This window comes from Anoplopoma fimbria, chromosome 14 (genome assembly GCF_027596085.1).
Source record: "Anoplopoma fimbria isolate UVic2021 breed Golden Eagle Sablefish chromosome 14, Afim_UVic_2022, whole genome shotgun sequence".
In the NCBI taxonomy this organism is placed as follows: domain Eukaryota; kingdom Metazoa; phylum Chordata; class Actinopteri; order Perciformes; family Anoplopomatidae; genus Anoplopoma; species Anoplopoma fimbria.
The window spans coordinates 22,651,042-22,670,280 of NC_072462.1; the positions used below are offsets into that span (position 1 = coordinate 22,651,042).

Sequence of the window (19,239 nt, forward strand, 5' to 3'; positions counted from 1 at the left end):
GTTTGATGACGCCATATAGCTCATTAGTCGCGGGGTTAGCCATGTGCAGGTTTAGCATCTCAGGTATTGGGTGGCGGAAAATAAGCCTTTATATGATATTATACAGTTTTGAAAATGATCACATTCAATTATTCTTCAACTCTTTCTACGGGTCTAACAGTCATGCCTTATGGTTTTCCCAGCATGCTCAGCAACCTGTTTAATGTCCCGACATGCTGTCACCCTGGCAGGAGAAGCTCTGATAGCTTAGCAGGGAACATGACGCACATCTCTGTGCAGCCTTCTTAGACCACAGATCATTTTAAAGAGAGACTGATGGTGCACTTGCATCCATCAAATGTATGACATACTGTTTTCCTTCCCCGTGTAGACAAAGCAAGGTAGGCGGTTCAAATAAATTATGTCAATCCTAATTTGATTTCCTGTGCAGGGCAGGGCTCTGCAGAGATGCTGGTGGATGCCTGTTTGCATTGGACTTGTTTGGGGGGAAAAAAGATGGGGTGGGTTCAATTAATCATGGAATGCACTTAGAAATGGGTAAATGGAATTTGAAATGAGCACTTTTGTTTCATTTACTTATAAAGCCTCTGGGGTTGACATAAAACCAGAATGGATGTAAGAAGTCTGGGCAAGAAAGGGAAAAAACACCAATGGAAATGAAATGGAAAGGGGGCCCATGGCATGCAATTAATGGATGGCACTGGGTTAATCTGGCTCAAAGAATGTACTATTAATTACTGCTAATACTGAGGCAGCTGCATTTATTTGAATAAGCAGTCAGTTAACTGGTTCTGTCATCCGTACATGTCTCCATCAAATTGGTCCGATTTTCTTGGGTCATATATTATTATCTTTTACACTAAAGGATTTATTAGCAGTTGAGCTTTGAGATGTGATGATGAACAGGTTAATTTATTGGTTCTAGCAACATTTATTTAAGGCCCGCAAATTACTCTGTAGTTTATGATTTACAGAAAGCAATAGATTTTTTCCTTATTTGTAATTATGTCTTCATTCCTTTCTATACTGCTGTATACTAAATGACACTTAAAGTAAAAAACACAAGGTAAATGCAGGTGTATCTTCTAAACAGTACATGCACAGTCCATGTCACAAACCAGCATACACAGACATGAATCTACATATGCATATTAATGCACATATTTTCATAAACATACAGTGTCTGCAGAAATGCTTCTAGTTCATGTCAATACAACAGCTCTGCTATAAATCCACCATTGTGAAGGTTATGATATGGAATGTATTAGCTGAAGCTTTTTTAGAGAGGTTTTGATAATACTTTGTCTATTTTGGTGGCTTTGAATAAACCCTACTAAGTGGTATTGTTACCTTAACTTAACTAAGTAGGGTTTACTAAGAGGGGTGTCTAATAGTTAAAGACAGGCGCTTTTTCACGCACCCTGGCGTCTGATAGTGACGCACAAGGTACCCTTTAATATCTGTATGAGACGCATAAGGCTTTAAAGTTACTACAATGTAAACCTATCCGGCTCATTAGACGTCCAGAGAAAATGCTCTCGGAGGTCTAAAGTCAAACATACAACAAACACTGGACCTTCAACCAGGAAACCTGTGTTGAGTTACTGTTAGTGATGTTTGTGAATTGTTTTCTATACCTATGCTACCTTGTTGGCTAAACCCTACTAAGTGGTATTGTTACCTTAACTTAACTAAGTAGTTTTGTTGCCTAAGCCTTAGTTTATGTACTTGATTTAAACCAAACCATGATGTTTTTTCCTGAACATAACTTAGTGTTTTTGTTTCCTGAACCTAACTTAGTGGTTTTGTTGACTAAACCTAACTATGTGGTGTTGTTGCCAAAACCTAAGCAAATGTTATTTGAATTCCCAACGTTAACTACTTGTTTAATGCGACCTAGCGCCGGGCTACCCAGTATGTTAGAGAGGTACGCCATGGGGTCTGAAAAAGCGTCCGTATGTGATGCATTTGGATGAGAACCTGTCTGGACGGCTCATATTTCTTATTTATTATCCTTTTTCTGGTTACAAGACAAAACACTTTTATTGTTCAAGAAAGGATGAGCAGAGTAAAACTATAAAACACAACGGTTGGCACATTATGGGCCTGTCGAGGTGAACAGGATGTCCTGCCAGCTCTGCCACAGCAGGCGAGTCACCGTGTTCATCTCAGGAGTTTTTCTTTATTACTGCTGGAGCAGCGGCCGGCGTGAACATAAATGTGAATATATATATAGAATAGGACAGAGCCAACCACGTAAGTTTTTCCAGAGTGACAGGCATACTTGGGCATCAATTGTGGTAATCATTTTCAGCATCAACTTTTCAGCACTTTCTTTTCCGGAGTTTTTTTACGTGTCAATAAAGTGCCACAAAGCAATTGATTGATGGTTCGCTGCATTTGCACTGTGTACCTCAATAACCTTTTATTCATCGGTTCGTATCTATTTTATTGAATGCAAATGACTGGCTTTTGAATAATGAAGAACGTTTAAATATATATATACAGTTGATCAGAGGTGTTTGTAAAACTATGGCAACCCACAAGTTCTAAGAAAAGTTTGTTCATAAAGTGCTTTTATGAGATTTTTCAGTTGTGAAGGGGTCTTGTTCTGGCACTATTTGATTTATTATAGAACTAAATTCAAGGTTTTACATTTGGACTATGCTTAGTGTATAATATTGTAAGTAATGACAGATGATGGTTTTGATATAAAGCTTTTTCCAGTAGTTTTTTGTACTTGACTTACAGTGGACTGTTTGGATTTATCACAATGATCACAGTAGTGTAGTTTTATCTCTGCTGTCCTATTTATGATACCATAGAGTTCATATTTGAGCACAGTAAGTCCTCTGCAAAGGGCCCTGGTCTCCTGTCATTAGCAGTAAAATACTCCAGGCCCAAACTTTGTGTTCCCTCCAGTTATACACTTTTTATTCTTGTTAGGCTACTGCCAGCTGCTACCAAAACATTATGTGGATGTGCTGTGTGTGGTATTTGGATTTGTTTATGTGAAAAAGGATGTTCCCTATGATTAAACATGTACAATATGTTTGGGATTTTCATAAAGTGAATTGTTACATGCAATATGTCATTATTTCAAAAGCTGATGTGGTTATCTATAAAAAAGAATGCATGTGTTGACTTATTACCAGCCGTCATAGCATGTGACTGGTATCATTTTAACCTTGTGAGTCTGTGTGTGGGTGTCAAATTGCAAAATGTGGTCCTGAAGACGGCGTCTGTAGCATAAACTGCCACAGCAGAGTTTTGAGTACTTTACCAGGTGATTGTCTGTGGACAGATATTGTCTCTGTGATAGCCGTGTATGCAGCCACAAAACTTAAAAAGTGTGTAGTTGAGATCAAAATGAAGGCTACACCCATTGGTAGATGGTGTAGTCCGAGCATGTGTGCCGGAAGTAGATGTTGCCTCCAGTCTATGCCCCTAACCCCAGTTGACCTTGCCACTGGTGAGATCCCATCAGATGATTGGTTAATATTATTATTTGTAGCCATGTTAGCCTCATCATCATCATCTCAACTCTCATCAGCTGCTGGATGAATTGCCATGCAATTCTGTACGGACGTTCGGGTCCCAATAAGGATGATTTGTATTCACTTTGGCAATCCCATATATTTTCATGTTCCACCATCATCAGGTCAAAATTTTCATTTTGTCCAGTACTTTGGTTCATGATTGAATACCTGCAAAACTAATGACACTCCGATCAGACTTAGCTACTTTGCCTGTGTGCACTCACAAGGTAAAAAGAATATCAGTAATTCGCTGTTGCGGCAAGAAGGGTCTACCTTCCCCACAGAATGGCCTCTAACGTTAGTAAAAGAAATGTTTTTACTGGGTAAAAATGTCCCCGTTATTTTGCATTTAAGGCAATAAAGTGGAATAACATCACAGTATAGTGGAAGTTATCATAAGGCATGATGGTTCATGCACTTCTTAGATCATTTAGATTCTTTTTTATGCCAAGAGGCATCCCTGAGTGAAAAGTCGAATTTATGGTATTATAGAGGACAATCCAGGAAATGTGCAGGTAGGTTGATTTGGTTTAATTCATGGTTATTGCTGCTGCTCCAAGGTAATTTCCGGTAAAATCTATGTGCCAAGTTATTTGAGTCCATGGATGATAACTGAATTTATACAGCTGAAAGGCCGACCTTACATTGTGATGTGAGGTTGTTCACCTATTCAGCTTTACATACAAAATAATGCTGAAATCTCTTGTCTTTATTTGTTGCTTTAATATTGTGTTACATAGATGTTACTTAGGTCAAATTATGTTGATAGGCTGCAAAAGCTGTTAGGATTAGCTCAGCTCTGAAATAATCATTCGTCATATTTTGCCTCGGTTGAAATATTTTTGTTCAGAACATACTATCCCATAATGATAAATGTTTATATTCAAATTGAAATGTGGGCTACAAGTCGAGATTGTTGCTTTACGGAGATTTGTTGCTGACACCAGATAGTATGATTAAAAAATCACAAAATAATGAGCTACCTCTATGCTAGGGCACAGCACATTCACTTATCAGGACACAAAGTGACTTACTATAAGTTGATCACATTTCCATACAGACAACAGGCTCCATTATATCTGTTTTGTATCACAGAGCTTAAAAATACAAAAGAGTTTGTGTGGGTTTGAAGAGAGAGACATCCTTTCATTTACACAAATGGAGTTGTCACAGTACAAAGAATATTAATCTGGTGTAACATGTAAGTACCAAATGAATGTATTTGCGGAGAATCACAGCTCTTTGCAGCTTCATAATGAAAACATTAGTAATATCATCATTTTTTTTCAATCCACAAATAATGTGACTAGCTGTCACAACAGGCAATCCACTTTAGAGCTCAAACCGAAGGAGGTACTGTATTTTTCTGAAAGTGCCATTTACTTTCTTCTAAACCAAACAGCTGCAGAGCCAATCAGCAAATAGACTGGAATGTGATTACAAAGTTTACAGTAACAGGGGAAAAAAAGTTCTAGAAATAAAGAAGAGAGCTATTGAAATCTAACAAAAAGAATCAAAACAGCATTGACAAACCCAAGGATTACATGACCGCATGCCTAGAATTTTGAGTGGAGGGTGAAGATGCATAACCTTCAGTTACCTTTGTTTGTCTAGAAACCCTGTGCACATGTTCATAAATCTAAATTAAAAACACACAGCAAGCTAGGACACCATGTAAGGAGCACTTAATAGTTCATGCTAAGGGGTGTTACAAAAAGAAACTGCTGAAAATTGTTGAATCTGTCGATAATCTGTCATTCACTGAAGAACATGTGAAGAAGACCAGTGAAAGACCATAGAGAGGAGAGCTGCCAAGGTGAGGACAGAGACGACAACGGACAAAAGGACAAATCTTACAATTGAAATTCCTGTTTATTTTATTGATGTAACAGTGTTGCTATGACTGAGTATTGGAAAAGGAAGGTTAGTTTTTCTGTTATTATTGTAGTTTTCGAATAAAGTATTTGATAGCCAACTAATCCTAATGTGTTAGTAGAATGTAACAAAGTATATTACTCAACTATTGTACTGAAGTGCAGTTTTGAGGTACTTTAAAGTGTCACAATTAGCTTTACACTTTTCTAAATAATAATAATAATAAGATAATGTCAAATTGTATTAACCTGGTACAACATTAACTTTTATTTTCATTAACAATAATAACCCAATGATAATATTAAACGCATCATACCATAACATAACATTAAGGGGAACCAGGCTATTTTACTGCAAAACTTTTATTTTTTAATACTTCTACATCTGCACTTTAAATCAAATTAATTCATTTATTTCTTAATAACAACTAACTTTGATTGGCCAGAATATGGACAGACATCTTGGACATGAAGTCGTGGTGGACTTCATGGTAGGACCAGGATCAGGATCAGGACATACTACTGACTGGACCAGGATCAGGACCAGGATCAGGATCAGGCTATTTTACTGCAAAACTTTTATTTTTTAGGACTTCTAGGATCTGCACTTTAAATCAAATGAATTCATTTATTTCTTAGGATCAACTAAGGATTGGCCAGGATATGGACAGGATCTTGGACAGATCAGGACCAGGATCAGGATCAGGATCAGGACCAGGACCAGGATCAGGACCAGGATCAGGATCAGGATCAGGACCAGGACCAGGACCAGGACCAGGATCAGGACCAGGACCAGGACCAGGATCAGGATCAGGATCAGGACCAGGATCAGGACATTTCTGTGCGCATGCGCAATGCTCGAAAACAAGGAAGTGGAGCTATATTTCCATCAATGAAAACAAAGCGTCGTGGCAGCGGAGAGGAGCAGTCTGACACACACAGTGTTCATCAAACCTGGAGTGAAGGTAAGAGGTGACCGAGCAGAAGAAACCAGGTTTAAATCAAAGGTTTGTTGTGTATTTGGTGTTCCGTTAGCTCCAGTTCAGTAAGAAGCTAATGCAGCTAATCAGTGTTGAAACGTAAACAACCGGAGCAGCTTCACTAAGCAGCTTAGATCCGTTTCAACGTGTTTGCTGGACAGAAGAACGAAGCTACACATTGTTTGTAATGCACAGAAGAGACTTGTTTATTCTTGGCAGTAATTAGTGACGTTAGTGTGACGTTATAGCATTGTGAGTTTAAACTGAACGTAACATTCTGGGGATGAAGGACTAAACTACTGTCGTTTCCGTTTCCCTTTGAACGTTGCATAGTGTGCATGTGACTACACAGTGACATGTGATGCAGGGACAGCATGCAGTAGGTATTTACATAGAATCATTAGGGTTGCACAGGTTAATAAGTACCTGTAGTACCATAGAAGTACAAGTGGCATATACAAATCTATATACAAATATATATATATATATATATATATATATATATATATATATATATATATATATATACATATATATATATACAATACAATATATATATATACAAATATATACATATATATATATATATATACAATACAATATATATACATATACAAATCTATATACATATATATATATATATATATATATATATATATATACAATACAATATATATAATACATATATATATATATATATATATATATATATATATATATACAATACAATATATATACATATACAAATCTATATACATATATATATATATATATATATATATATATATATACAATACAATATATATACATATACAAATCCTGTCATGCATTAAACAAATTCAACGAGTTTAACGTAACCAGGGTAGCAAGGATGTTACTGCGTCACAAGCACAACAACAACAACAACAACAAGTTTGTAGCACTTATTATATTCGTATTAGTCTGTTGCAATTATTGTTTTCGTAGTAATTTGCCTCTGCACTATACTTTTGCTCTGGTTTATGCTTTAAGATGCTTGTTTAAGAAAGGAGATGCACTGATGACTTCTGGTGACTAGTAGTTCTCTTGAATACCTATGTTGAATACACTTCCTGTAAGTCGCTTTGGATAAAAGCGTCTGCTAAATGACTGTAATGTAATGTAATGTAATGTAATGTAATGTAACCCCATATCTGACTTCAATGGTCTGAACATACTGCTTAAAGGGAATGGGTATGGTGTAGAGATACAAAATCACTGCATTGTCTATCAATAATTGGGGAAAAAAAGCTACATATGAATACATTAGCCCAAAAATATCAGCATCAGTTTTTAAAATACACCATAAAATGTGTGTGTGTGCAGTTGTAGAATGTATCGCTAAACCAAGAATAATAACATCCATAATACATGCATGTTCATATATAAAGCATGCAAATGATTAATTTTGCAAAGCACAGTGGCATACTGAATGGTTTAATGAGTTTGAAAATATAATGAAATTGTATTAACAGTAGGGCAATAATTGCAATTGTTGAAAAGGGTTGCTGGAATAAAAATGGAATGATTAACGTAACTGGTTGCTTTATACACATGAGGTAGGCGGGTATGACAGCAGGGTGCGTACAGTTTGATGAGATTTGACAGTGATAATAATTACATGTTAAAAAACATTGTATATTTAGATGATAAAATATAGGCTGTAATTTACAGGTACAGCAGATGTTTGTGTTCCTATCTGACAGGTGTTAAGTGTTCTTGTGTCTGGTTGTGTTGGCGTACAGTTTTCAGTAGCTCCTAACAGACGGGAGAAGTTGAAACAGCTTGTGACCAGGGTGTGGAGGGTCTGCAGTGGTGGCGGTATATACGCCCTGGCACCAATGATTTCTTTTCTGCACTCCCGACTGTTCGCTGCAGTCTGTTCCCTGTCCCGTTTTGTGGCTGATCTGAAACCACACAGTGATGGATGTGCAGAGAACAGACTGAATCATTGCTGTGTTAAATTGGATCTGCAGCTCCTGAGGCAGGTTGAACTTGCTGAGCTAGTGCAGGAAAGCTGTGCCCAAACTGGGAGCCTGCGAGAGAAACCTGAAGGCTTCTGCATCAGACACCCTGTGCGGTCCAATATCCATACTACCATAATAGTTAGTTTGCCAGAGAAAGATTTAGTATGTCCTAATACATAGTAGTGAAAATACCAGGATGTTTTACTACATCCGGTTACATTTTGCAATGAGGATATTGAGGGACATTTCAGGAGTCTAACAGATGGTGTCCTGCAGGGCAGTCATTGGTGTAGAGAAAGAAGAGCAGTGGGGAGAGCACTTATCCCTCGGGGACGCTTGGGTCTCATGGTCCGGATGCTGGTTGGGATTTTCCTTCGCCTCACCTGCTCTTACAAAGTTTGTGATCCACTGTCAGATGGAGGCTGGGACAGCGAGCTGGGTGAGTTTGGAGTGGAGGATGATGTCTGGGATGAAGGTGTTTAACAAACAAGACCCTTGCATACTGTGTGTAACTGCAGAGGCATGGTGCTGCAGGATGTAGGGCATGTTGAGTGCACCATCCACTGACCTGTTTGGCCTTTAGGCAAACTACAGGGGGCCCAGCAGGGGGTCCTGTGATGCAGCGGTCCTCAACCTTTTTTGCGGCATGGACCGGTTTCATGTAAGACAATATTTTCACGGACCAGCTTTCAAGGTGTGGCGGATAAACATGTCGAAATAAATTAAAAAAAATGCATAAAAAATACAACTCGCCATAACGCTGAATCAGTGGGAGCCCTGAGCTCGTTTCTCTGCAACGAGATGGTCCCATCTGGGGGTAATGGGAGACAATGACCGCTGCTGTGATGCCCTTCAAGTGGACCGACACTAGTCTCTCGGAGGATTTCAAGACCAGACACGTCTCAGCGACAGACCTGTAGAGTCATTAAATCCTGTGATGGAGGGTTTCTCGGGGACCGGGATCATAGTGGAGCTTTTGAAACTGGGTGGGATGGGGACGACTTCACACGGCTCCAGTGATCTATTAAAGATCTGTGTAAAGATGAGGGGGGCAGCTGGTCAGCACAGACTCTCAGAAAGGAGGGATACGCGCCGTCTGGGTCAGGTGCCCTCCTGATCTGCTGTCATTACACACACATCCTCCGCACAGATCGTGATGTGAATGTGCGTATGTCAAACCACGTTCAGGCCGTCGGCCAGTTGATGGTCGTCCACGGTTTGGGGATCGGGGGATGGGGGGTGGTCTCCTACAGTCCTGCAGGCCTCTTCACAATTGCAGTGAGTTCATATCGATCTGTAGCAACATTATCAAAAAACAATTGAACACCTTTGACAGCGCTCTCCGCCGCCATCATCATCAACAACTAATCAGGTACATCCTTTGGAAGAATGCTGCTCTTCAGCAAAAACAATCTTAAAACAAAAGTTTCAGTCTCCCTTAAACTATGCCAGATAAATACTAATGAACACTCCAACATAAATTTGTAACTTTTGCTCTCATTCGTAGCTGTGTAGATTATACAGATTGTACAGGGACATCCAGAAAAGCTCTCGTAAACACAACTCCATTTTTGCTAAATCCACAGCATTCCCATTTTTGCAGCAAGTGCTGCGACTTCACAAGAGCCATGGCCTGAAGCTGTCCTCATCCGAGAGGCTCTGTGGCTAGTTGATGTGAAGGCTGCTGACAAAACAACATAATGTTTCTGAAAGCTCCATGTGTTCTGTTCAAACAGGAACAACGTTTTTATTCCTGGATTTAGTCTGCCGTGGGAAGGGGGGGGGGGGGTGCGGGTGCTCCGAGCCCCTTTGGGGCAGATCAGTATTGTGGTACTTTTCCTGTTTCTTTCTCTGTGTGAGCGTGGATGCCACGAAGGAGTTGCAGCGATCATCTGTCGTTGTAGCTGACGGGCACACATGGAATGAATAGTCATGTTCTAGGCAGGTTTTTATAGGAAAACAGAAAGATCAGAAGTATGTATACCACTCAGATGCTGTGCTGCAAACTTCTCATTTTACTACTAAAGGCTTTTAACAGAGACAGTCACTGGCCTTGCACTTGTTTCAGTGAAAGTTGGTGAGTTGTGTCAGACGATGAATGTAAGGCCAGTTCTGTGTTTACATTTTAAAGCAGAAGTGACACTAGAAATGTATAGAGGGGATGAGTATCATCTGCTGATAAACTTATATAAGCACAGGTCACAGAAATCAACAATTACTATTGAGATATTCTGAAAGATAACCTCTCTGTCTCTCCGTCCAAACAGCCCCTAATGAAGGCGACCAGAGGAAGTATGTTGGGTGCTGGAACATCCAACAACAAGGTCAAGTATTCAAGGCTGGCTGCGGATGAGGACGGTTACATAGACCTACAGGTGAGAGACGTGTCCTTCTTCTCTGTAAACCTCACATTGTCTCTGATGTCTCATGCTGCTCTATGGTTTTTCCATGAGCCTGGTAATTATAAACCCCAACTACCACAGGCAATAAATTTGAGATAAATCCATATTAATGACTTCCTATTGATATGCCAAAGCCTTCTGTGATTAAACCAAAGAGATTATACCAACCATTTGTTTTCTGTTTTGTGTCTATTTACAGTATTTGTTCGGGGTTAACACTGGCTAATTTTGTTTTGATACAAACCAAAATTATTCTAGTATTCATTATGAAAGTAAAGTACTTTCATAATAAATGTAGGCAAGCTACAGTGTCTACTATGATTAACCATAATGATAATGAACCATAAATTCTTAAATGTCTTGTGTTTTTGTCCAACATTTGAACGCTTTGCAGTTCAAGAAAAGCCCGCCAAAGGTCCCATACAAGGCGATCGCACTGGCAATATTCCTGTTTTTGATTGGCTCCTTACTGATCCTCTTCGGGGCTCTTCTTCTGTCAGGAACCATAAAGGTCGAGGTGAGTTTGGTCAGTTAAGGAGAATAAAATCTGTTCAAAATGCCATATTACACTGCTGGGTCTCACGTCCAGATATCGTCAGAACAGTTGGACTGCAGTTGAAAAGTGTCCTCCGGTATAAAAAAATTGAAATACAATGCCTTGTTCTGTTGCCAAAGAGCTTATTGTGAGGCCTGTCACATTCCCCCATAATGTTTGGGTTCCTTAAAACTGACAGTGAATACCCCGTCAGGCTTGTTCTCCTGAAAATCCATTCATGACAAAAATGTTTCTCCTGTCTGCTCTGAGTGTAATTCCTGCTGGGTAGATGTATCTATTTTAATGTTGCTCCTATATGTGAACTAGAGTAGCAGTTTTATTTACCTTTTCTGTTTTTATGTCCAAAATGTGTTGCCAAGCGCCTCTGAAGGCAGGTAACGAAGGTAACAAAATCCACCCACCAACACCTCTAAAGCTCACCAATTAACACATTATTATATTTGTTAATCGGTTCAGAAGCTGAAGCCCTTTTACTCAGGGGTTGTGTGTCTTTGTGCTAAGCTAAGCTGCTGTTCATATTTATCATAAATGAATGAGAGTGGTATCAATTTTCTCCAGCGGTGTAAGGTGTTTACAACGTGCACACTAGTAAGGAGTAATTCAGCGCAGGTACACACATGCAGACAGAAACACCATAAGACGTATATATGTATTTAACCAGAAATTCATTTTAGAGTCAAATGAGTCTCTTAGGCCAACAGTTACAAGATACTTAAGAGAGATAGAAGATTTACATACAGCGGGTAAAATAAGTATTGAACACGTCACCATTTTTCTCAGTAAATATATTTCTAAAGGTGCTATTGACATGAAATATTCACCAGATGTCGGTAACAACCCAAGTAATCCATACATACAAAGAAAACAAAACAAATAAGTTCAGAAATGAAGTTATGTGTAATAAAATGGAATGACACAGGGAAAAAGTATTGTACACGCTTACTGAAATGTATTTAATACTTCGTACAAAAGCCTTTGTTGGTAATGACAGCTTCAAGACGCCTCCTGTATGGAGAAACTAGTGGCATGCATTGCTCAGGTGTGATTTTGTCTTCAGATCTTGAAGGTTCCGTGGGCCTCTTCTATGAACTCTGATCTTTAGTTCTTTCCATAGATTTTCTATTGGATTCAGGTCAGGTGATTGGCTGGGCCATTCTAGCAGCTTTATTTTCTTTCTCTGAAACCAATGGAGAGTTTCCTTGGCTGTGTGTTTGGGATCATTGTCTTGCTGAAATGTCCACCCTCGTTTCATCTTCATCATCCTGCTAGATGGCAGCAGATTTATATCAAGAATGTCTCGGTACATTTTTCCATTCATCCTTCCTTCAATTATATGAAGTTTGCCAGTGCCGTATGCTGAAAAACAGCCCCACACCATGATGTTCCACCTCCAAACTTCACTGTTGGTATGGTGTTTTTGGGGTGATGTGCAGTGCCCTTTGACCTCCAAACATGGTGTGTATTATGGCATCCAAAGAGTTCCATGTTGGTCTCATCTGACCAGACTATATTCTCCCAGTATTTCACAGGCTTGTCTAAATGTTGTGCAGCAAACTTTAAACGAGCTTCAACATGCTTTTTCTTCAGCAATGGAGTCTTGCGTGGTGAGCGTGCATACAGGCCACGGCGGTTGATGCATTACTTATTGTTTTCTTTGAAGCAATTGTACCTGCTAATTCCAGGTCTTTCTGAAGCTCTCCACTAGTGGTCCTTGGCTCTTGGACAACTCTTCCGATAATTCTTTTCACTCCTCTGTCAGAAATCTTGCGAGGAGCACCTGGTCGTGGCCGGTTTATGGTGAAATTATATTCTTTCCACTTCCGGATTATGGCCCCAACAGTGCTCACTGGAACATTCCTTCTGTAACCAATGCCATCAGTATGTTTGCAACAATAAGGTTGTGAAGGTCTTGAGAGAGCTCTTTGCTTTTACCCATCATGAGATGTTTCTTGTGTGACACCTTGGTAATGAGACACCTTTTTATAGGCCATCAGTTGGGACTGAACCAGCTGATATTAATTTGCACTGACAAGGGCAGGACTGCTTTCTAATCACTGATAGATTTCAACTGCTGTCTTGGCTCTCCATGCCTTTTTGCACCTCCCTTTCTTCATGTGTTCAATACTTTTTCCCTGTGTCATTCCATTTGATTACACATAACTTAATTTCTGAACTTATTTGTTTATTATTTTAATTGAATAGTATACTTACAGTTATAGCTTATTTACAGTTTTTATAGTTTATGTAGAATAAGTACATCATTTTTTTTATAGATAGCTACTGACTTAAGGACTGAAGGAAACCAACAAATGTACAGTGGGGCAAAAAAGTATTTAGTCAGCCACCAATTGTGCAAGTTCTCCCACTTAAAAAGATGAGAGACGCCTGTAATTTCCATCATAGGTACACTTCAACTATGAGAGACAGAATGGGGGGAAAGAATCCAGGAAATCACACTGTAGGATTTTTAATGAATTAATTGGTAAATTCCTCGGTAAAATAAGTATTTGGTCACCTACAAACAAGCAAGAGTTCTGGCTCTCACAGACCTGTAACTTCTTCTTTAAGAGGCTCCTCTGTCCTCCACTCGTTACCTGTATTAATGGCACCTGTTTGAACTTGTTATCAGTATAAAAGACACCTGTCCACAACCTCAAACAGTCACACTCCAAACTCCACTATGGCCAAGACCAAAGAGCTGTCAAAGGACACCAGAAACAAAATTGTAGACCTGCACCAGGCTGGGAAGACTGAATCTGCAATAGGTAAGCAGCTTGGTGTGAAGAAATCAACTGTGGGAGCAATTATTAGAAAATGGAAGACATACAAGACCACTGATAATCTCCCTCGATCTGGGGCTCCACGCAAGATCTCACCCCGTGGGGCCAAAATGATCACAAGAACGGTGAACAAAACTCCCAGAAGCACACGGGGGGACCTAGTGAATGACCTGCAGAGAGCTGGGACCAAAGTAACAAAGGCTACCATCAGTAACACACTACGCCGCCAGGGACTCAGATCCTGCAGTGCCAGACGTGTCCCCCTGCTTAAGCCAGTACATGTCCAGGCCCGTCTGAAGGTTGCTAGAGAGCATTTGGATGATCCAGAAGAGGATTGGGAGAATGTCATATGGTCAGATGAAACCAAAATAGAACTTTTTGGTAAAAACTCAACTCGTCGTGTTTGGAGGAGAAAGAATGCCGAGTTGCATCCAAAGAACACCATACCTACTGTGAAGCATGGGGGTGGAAACATCATGCTTTGGGGCTGTTTTTCTGCAAGGGGACCAGGACGACTGATCCGTGTAAAGGAAAGAATGAATGGGGCCATGTATCGTGAGATTTTGAGTGAAAACCTCCTTCCATCAGCAAGGGCATTGAAGATGAAACGTGGCTGGGTCTTTCAGCATGACAATGATCCCAAACACACCGCCCGGGCAACCAAGGAGTGGCTTCGTAAGAAGCATCTCAAGGTCCTGGAGTGGCCTAGCCAGTCTCCAGATCTCAACCCCATAGAAAACCTGTGGAGGGAGTTGCAAGTCTGTGTTGCCCAGCGACAGCCCCAAAACATCACTGCTCTAGAGGAGGTCTGCATGGAGGAATGGGCCAAACTACCAGCAACAGTGTGTGAAAAGCTTGTGAAGACTTACAGGAAACGTTTGACCTCTGTCATTGCCAACAAAGGGTATATAACAAAGTATTGAGATGAACTTTTGTTATTGGCCAAATACTTATTTTCCACCATAATTTGCAAATATATTCTTTAAAATCAGACAATGTGATTTTCAGGAATTTAGGTATACCTATGATGAAAATTACAGGCCTCTCTCATCTTTTTAAGTGGGAGAACTTGCACAATTGGTGGCTGACTAAATACTTTTTTGCCCCACTGTAACTTATGGTTTGAATATTGAATTCTTCTTTGAACCCAGGTACATTTAAGAGGTGACAATTTAAAACCTCGTCAAGGTCTCATCTAACTCTGGGCTGGAAAGTGACATAACAACGTGGCACAAAATTTCTTCATTTTCTGATATCAAGATGATTGTGTTCAAATGTTTATCACCGTAGATAATACTGTATAGCAATTGCCAATGATCCTCCAGTTAACAAAGACTGATGCTCTTTTGACCAGGGATGGGTATTGTTTCTATCAATACTAGTGCCGTCACAATACCTGAGTTACAAGTACAAGAAAATTGCCTGAAGAAATATCCTAATATCTGCAGCATTTTGATTTCAATCAGGAGCTGTCTGCACTAAGAAGAAGTAAACAAGTCAGTTAATCCGACCAGACATTCAATGCCAGCTTTGGGTTCTTGACAGTTTGGTGCTACAGTAGGAAAACATTTCAGTCAGTACCAGAGAAGTATCTCAGTGTGATACCCAGCCCTAGTCTTGACACATCTAGAGAGCCGACACGGCCCCCAGAATGTCAACTAATGCAGTAATTAATACACTCATGTCGAGTCAATCTCGTTTTTAAATAGCTGCTAGTTTTTTCTGCGGTGCTCTCGCTTTTTCCTGCCCACGACGGTTTTGTGTGTGTTTGAATATAACTAACGATTTTGTTATGTTCTAGCTCGGAATGCCAACTTCGGCAGATCCCCTGCTGCGGTTTGTGCTTCCCAACATCATAACTCTATGCCGGCACATATTGTATTTGTAATTATCAGTGGGAGGTTAATGTGTGTGCGTGTGCGTGTGTGTGCGTGTGTGTGTGTGTGTGTGTGTGTGTGTTTTCCCAGTCCGCAGATTGTATTTGCAGAAAATTGGAGCTGACATGAAGGAAAGCATCAGAGTATTTCAGCAGTCTTCTTGCCAATTAGCCCACGCAAGTTGAAATAGCATATCTAATATAGCAAATTACACGAGGTTCAAGCTGTGGATAGAGGAAATAAACGGATGCAGGCAGGTTCCAATGCAAGGCGGTGTAGTAGTTTTGGGTTGGAAGAAAGTTGTTGCAAGAGTGAGCTTGTGTGTGAATGCATTGGTGAACTGGAGCCTCGTCATGGTCTTCAGCACAGAGCACTGCGAAAATACATTTTGAACACAATCAGCTATTGCAGTGGCAATAGCTGAAGGAAGGAACGTCCGTCTGAGAGGAAGTTCACTGCAGACACTACAAAAAACTGCCAAATATGCCTTATGATTACCATAGTTATGCATTCCAAAACTGAAAGGAAAACGAAGACCATGTTGAAACACATAACCTTTCCCTTCTCCTTTCACTAAAACTACTTATTCATGAAGCTAATAAAAATCAGCAATTAAAACAAAATCTAAAGTCAAGGATCAGCTCTCAAAAATGATAAAAAAGGTCTCCATTGGATTAAATAAAAAAATAAAAACTCAACACAAGGTCCACTTGCTAGCTGTGTGTGAGCTATCTCCATGACAACTGAGCATACCATGAGATGCGATTGAAGGCTCGAAAAAAAACATTATGAAACCCTCATGTCAAGATTTATTCTTTTTAATCAAACTACAAAAACTATCATCTTCAATAACATGACACCCATGGGCCATGGCAGTGCATCTCTTGAGAGGGCCACAGAAACTCGGTGCACAAGGCTGCCATCTGGTGGTGAAATGAAACACATGTGCCCCCGGTGGTAAACCCCCCCCCGTTGTGAGATGACTAATGATTTGCATGAAACCAGATCTCAGACAGATTAAGTCATCTCGTCCACAAGCCTCCTGCTCTACCCTTTTCCCATTCAGATCATGTTTGTGTCCTGCTAGCAGGAGATGTTGAGATAAGAATATTAAAGCCTGTTGTGCTGCTTCCTTCCTTTCTTCTAAGTATTGGTATCCCTGTCTTTGATGTCTGTGTGTAAATAAGCTTTGAAATACAAATAAATGTCCACTTGTAATTCCCTCATCACAGATTCTCACTCTCAACTCCCATCATCTGCTCTTCCTTGTTATGTTTTCAGCATCCGGACCGCACCATTCCTGTCATCATCATAGGGCTGCTGGTTTTCCTTCCTGGATTTTACCATTTGAGAATTGCCTACTACGCCGCAAAGGGTTACCGGGGTTACTCGTACGACGACATCCCTGATTTTGGCGACTGACCCAAATGGCAGCTGCTGATCGGTGGAGAGTCCCCTCTGTTTTTGCCGCACTGTGTACCCTGAGACTGTTGCCTGCTGTTTTATTTTGAGTTTCTGAATGGATGTAGCAAATTTTTTTTTGGACATTTGACTTTGACTTTTTTGCCAATTTTTATTGTTATTCTTTTTGCCTTTATTCGATGCTCTGTGTAGTATTATCCTCCATACAAAACAGCTTGCTGAAACTTAGAGGTTTTTATATACTCAACTTGCTCGACTGAAACAGGGCAGCAACTTCATTCACGAAACGCTAATAAAACCTTGAATGAGTGGGGAGACATTTTTTTTTTTTTGGAGACCACACAGATGCCTTTAACTTACTACTGCTAGAAACTCCACGACCTGGATGACTGAGAAGCGTTGTGTTCTTTGCACAGTTGCACATCTCTTTCAAGCTATATCTTAAACAAATATTTATTCATGACTGTAGTCTATATGATTTTATGCAAAAGCTTGCAGGGGGCTGTATTTCTGCTAAAGGCTTATATTTGAAGTACTATCCAAAGATTGTATACTTGTCTATTTTTGACCGGAATGTATTACTTTTCCGTATGAAGTATTGCTGTATGTGCATATTCATTTGGTTTTGAATATCAAAGAAAGATGTATTTTTACATGCATTGTCTTGATTATGAATAAATAAATGAAATAAAGAAATAAAAGTAGAAATCTCAGCTAGAATCTGAAGTTTTATTGTTTCTGTGATTCTTGATTTCACTGAGGAACATGATTGTGATGGCAGAGTATGGAGATAAATCGGGAATTAAACCATTTACATAATAAGGAAACGGTCAAAGTAAAAACAGTCGGGAAGGGTTTTTTTACACAGCCATAACTCAGAGCATCCTGTCACTATCGACTACTGTTAGGTATGGAAACATATCTAAGCCCACAACAAAAGAAAATAGTCATCAAAGATCCTAAGCTGCAAACTGGACTCCTTAAACAAAGAAAACACAGTCTTACGTGAAACCTCTCCTCAGAATCTTTTTCAGTGTAGTTGATAAAAAAAAGTTGGCCTAATTGTAAATATGTATGGAGTGTGCTCTGCCCGTTCTGTTTGCACAGATGTTGTATGTTGTGTACTGTCAGAGCCATTCCATCTGTACTGCGATTAATTCCACCAGCCTAACCATGTGGTAATAAAAGACACTTGATCTTGATCTTTAACTTGAACACACACACACCAAAAGTTAAAAAGAAAAAAAGAAACTTGTGAAAGTACAGATGAATAAATAGATCTTGAAAATCTTTGTAGTCTTAATCAAAATCATGAATATAGAATAGAAAGTAAGAGAAGCAAACAAATCACAGAAATCCATTTTTATCTTTATTACAGAAAGTTTTTTCTATTGTTCAGAGAATAAATTAATCATCACTTCTGTATAATGTTTGACATGATAACAAACAGCCTCTCCCTGCAGCAAACACACCATCATTGTGCAAAACAAGAGAACAAAAGCCTCACAAGCTGTACATTACTTCATTTTCAGTATGGAAGGTTGACATCTCTGAATAATATAAAAAGCAGCTTCTTTCACTTTACTCCTAGCAAAGTGTGTGTAATGCATGTTTATTCTGGCCCATAGGCCCCACCAAGGATTTGGTTTTTCTTGTTTTTTTCTGGGTTTGGCCACCAACATCAGGTAAATAACACCCTCTTGTGGCTGCCACTAAACCGGGTGCCATCAGGGGGATTAAAGGCTAATAAATAAAAAGAAAATCGCCTTTTCATCATCTGTCTGCACAAATAAAACTCTTACATGTAAATCTGCACCGGTTTAA

At 39.6% G+C, this 19,239-nt stretch overlaps 1 protein-coding gene across 2 annotated transcripts; it reads left to right on the top strand.

Moving 5' to 3' along the window:
* Nucleotides 1-6,287: 6,287 nt before the first annotated feature.
* tmem230a (transmembrane protein 230a) lies at nt 6,288-18,127 on the top strand. Of its 2 annotated transcripts, none has more exons than XM_054612654.1 (4): nt 6,288-6,378; nt 10,646-10,753; nt 11,175-11,297; nt 17,275-18,127. In XM_054612654.1, exons 2-4 carry the CDS (start codon nt 10,652-10,654, stop codon nt 17,413-17,415), a joined length of 366 nt encoding a protein of 121 aa, XP_054468629.1. In that variant the 5' UTR covers nt 6,288-6,378; nt 10,646-10,651; the 3' UTR covers nt 17,416-18,127. The 2 variants fall into 2 exon arrangements, with proteins under 2 accessions (XP_054468629.1, XP_054468630.1); XM_054612655.1 differs by having other exon boundaries at nt 6,343-6,420.
* The last annotated feature ends 1,112 nt before the right edge of the window (nt 18,128-19,239 follow it).

Excerpts from the sequence above, each read along its gene's own strand:
- tmem230a (XM_054612654.1), top strand. The coding sequence starts at position 10,652 with ATGAAGGCGACCAGAGGAAGTATGTTGGGTGCTGGAACATCCAACAAC. Across the intron at positions 10,754-11,174 it reads ACGGTTACATAGACCTACAG|TTCAAGAAAAGCCCGCCAAA; the intron begins GTGAGAGACGTG and ends AACGCTTTGCAG. Across the intron at positions 11,298-17,274 it reads CAGGAACCATAAAGGTCGAG|CATCCGGACCGCACCATTCC; the intron begins GTGAGTTTGGTC and ends TTATGTTTTCAG.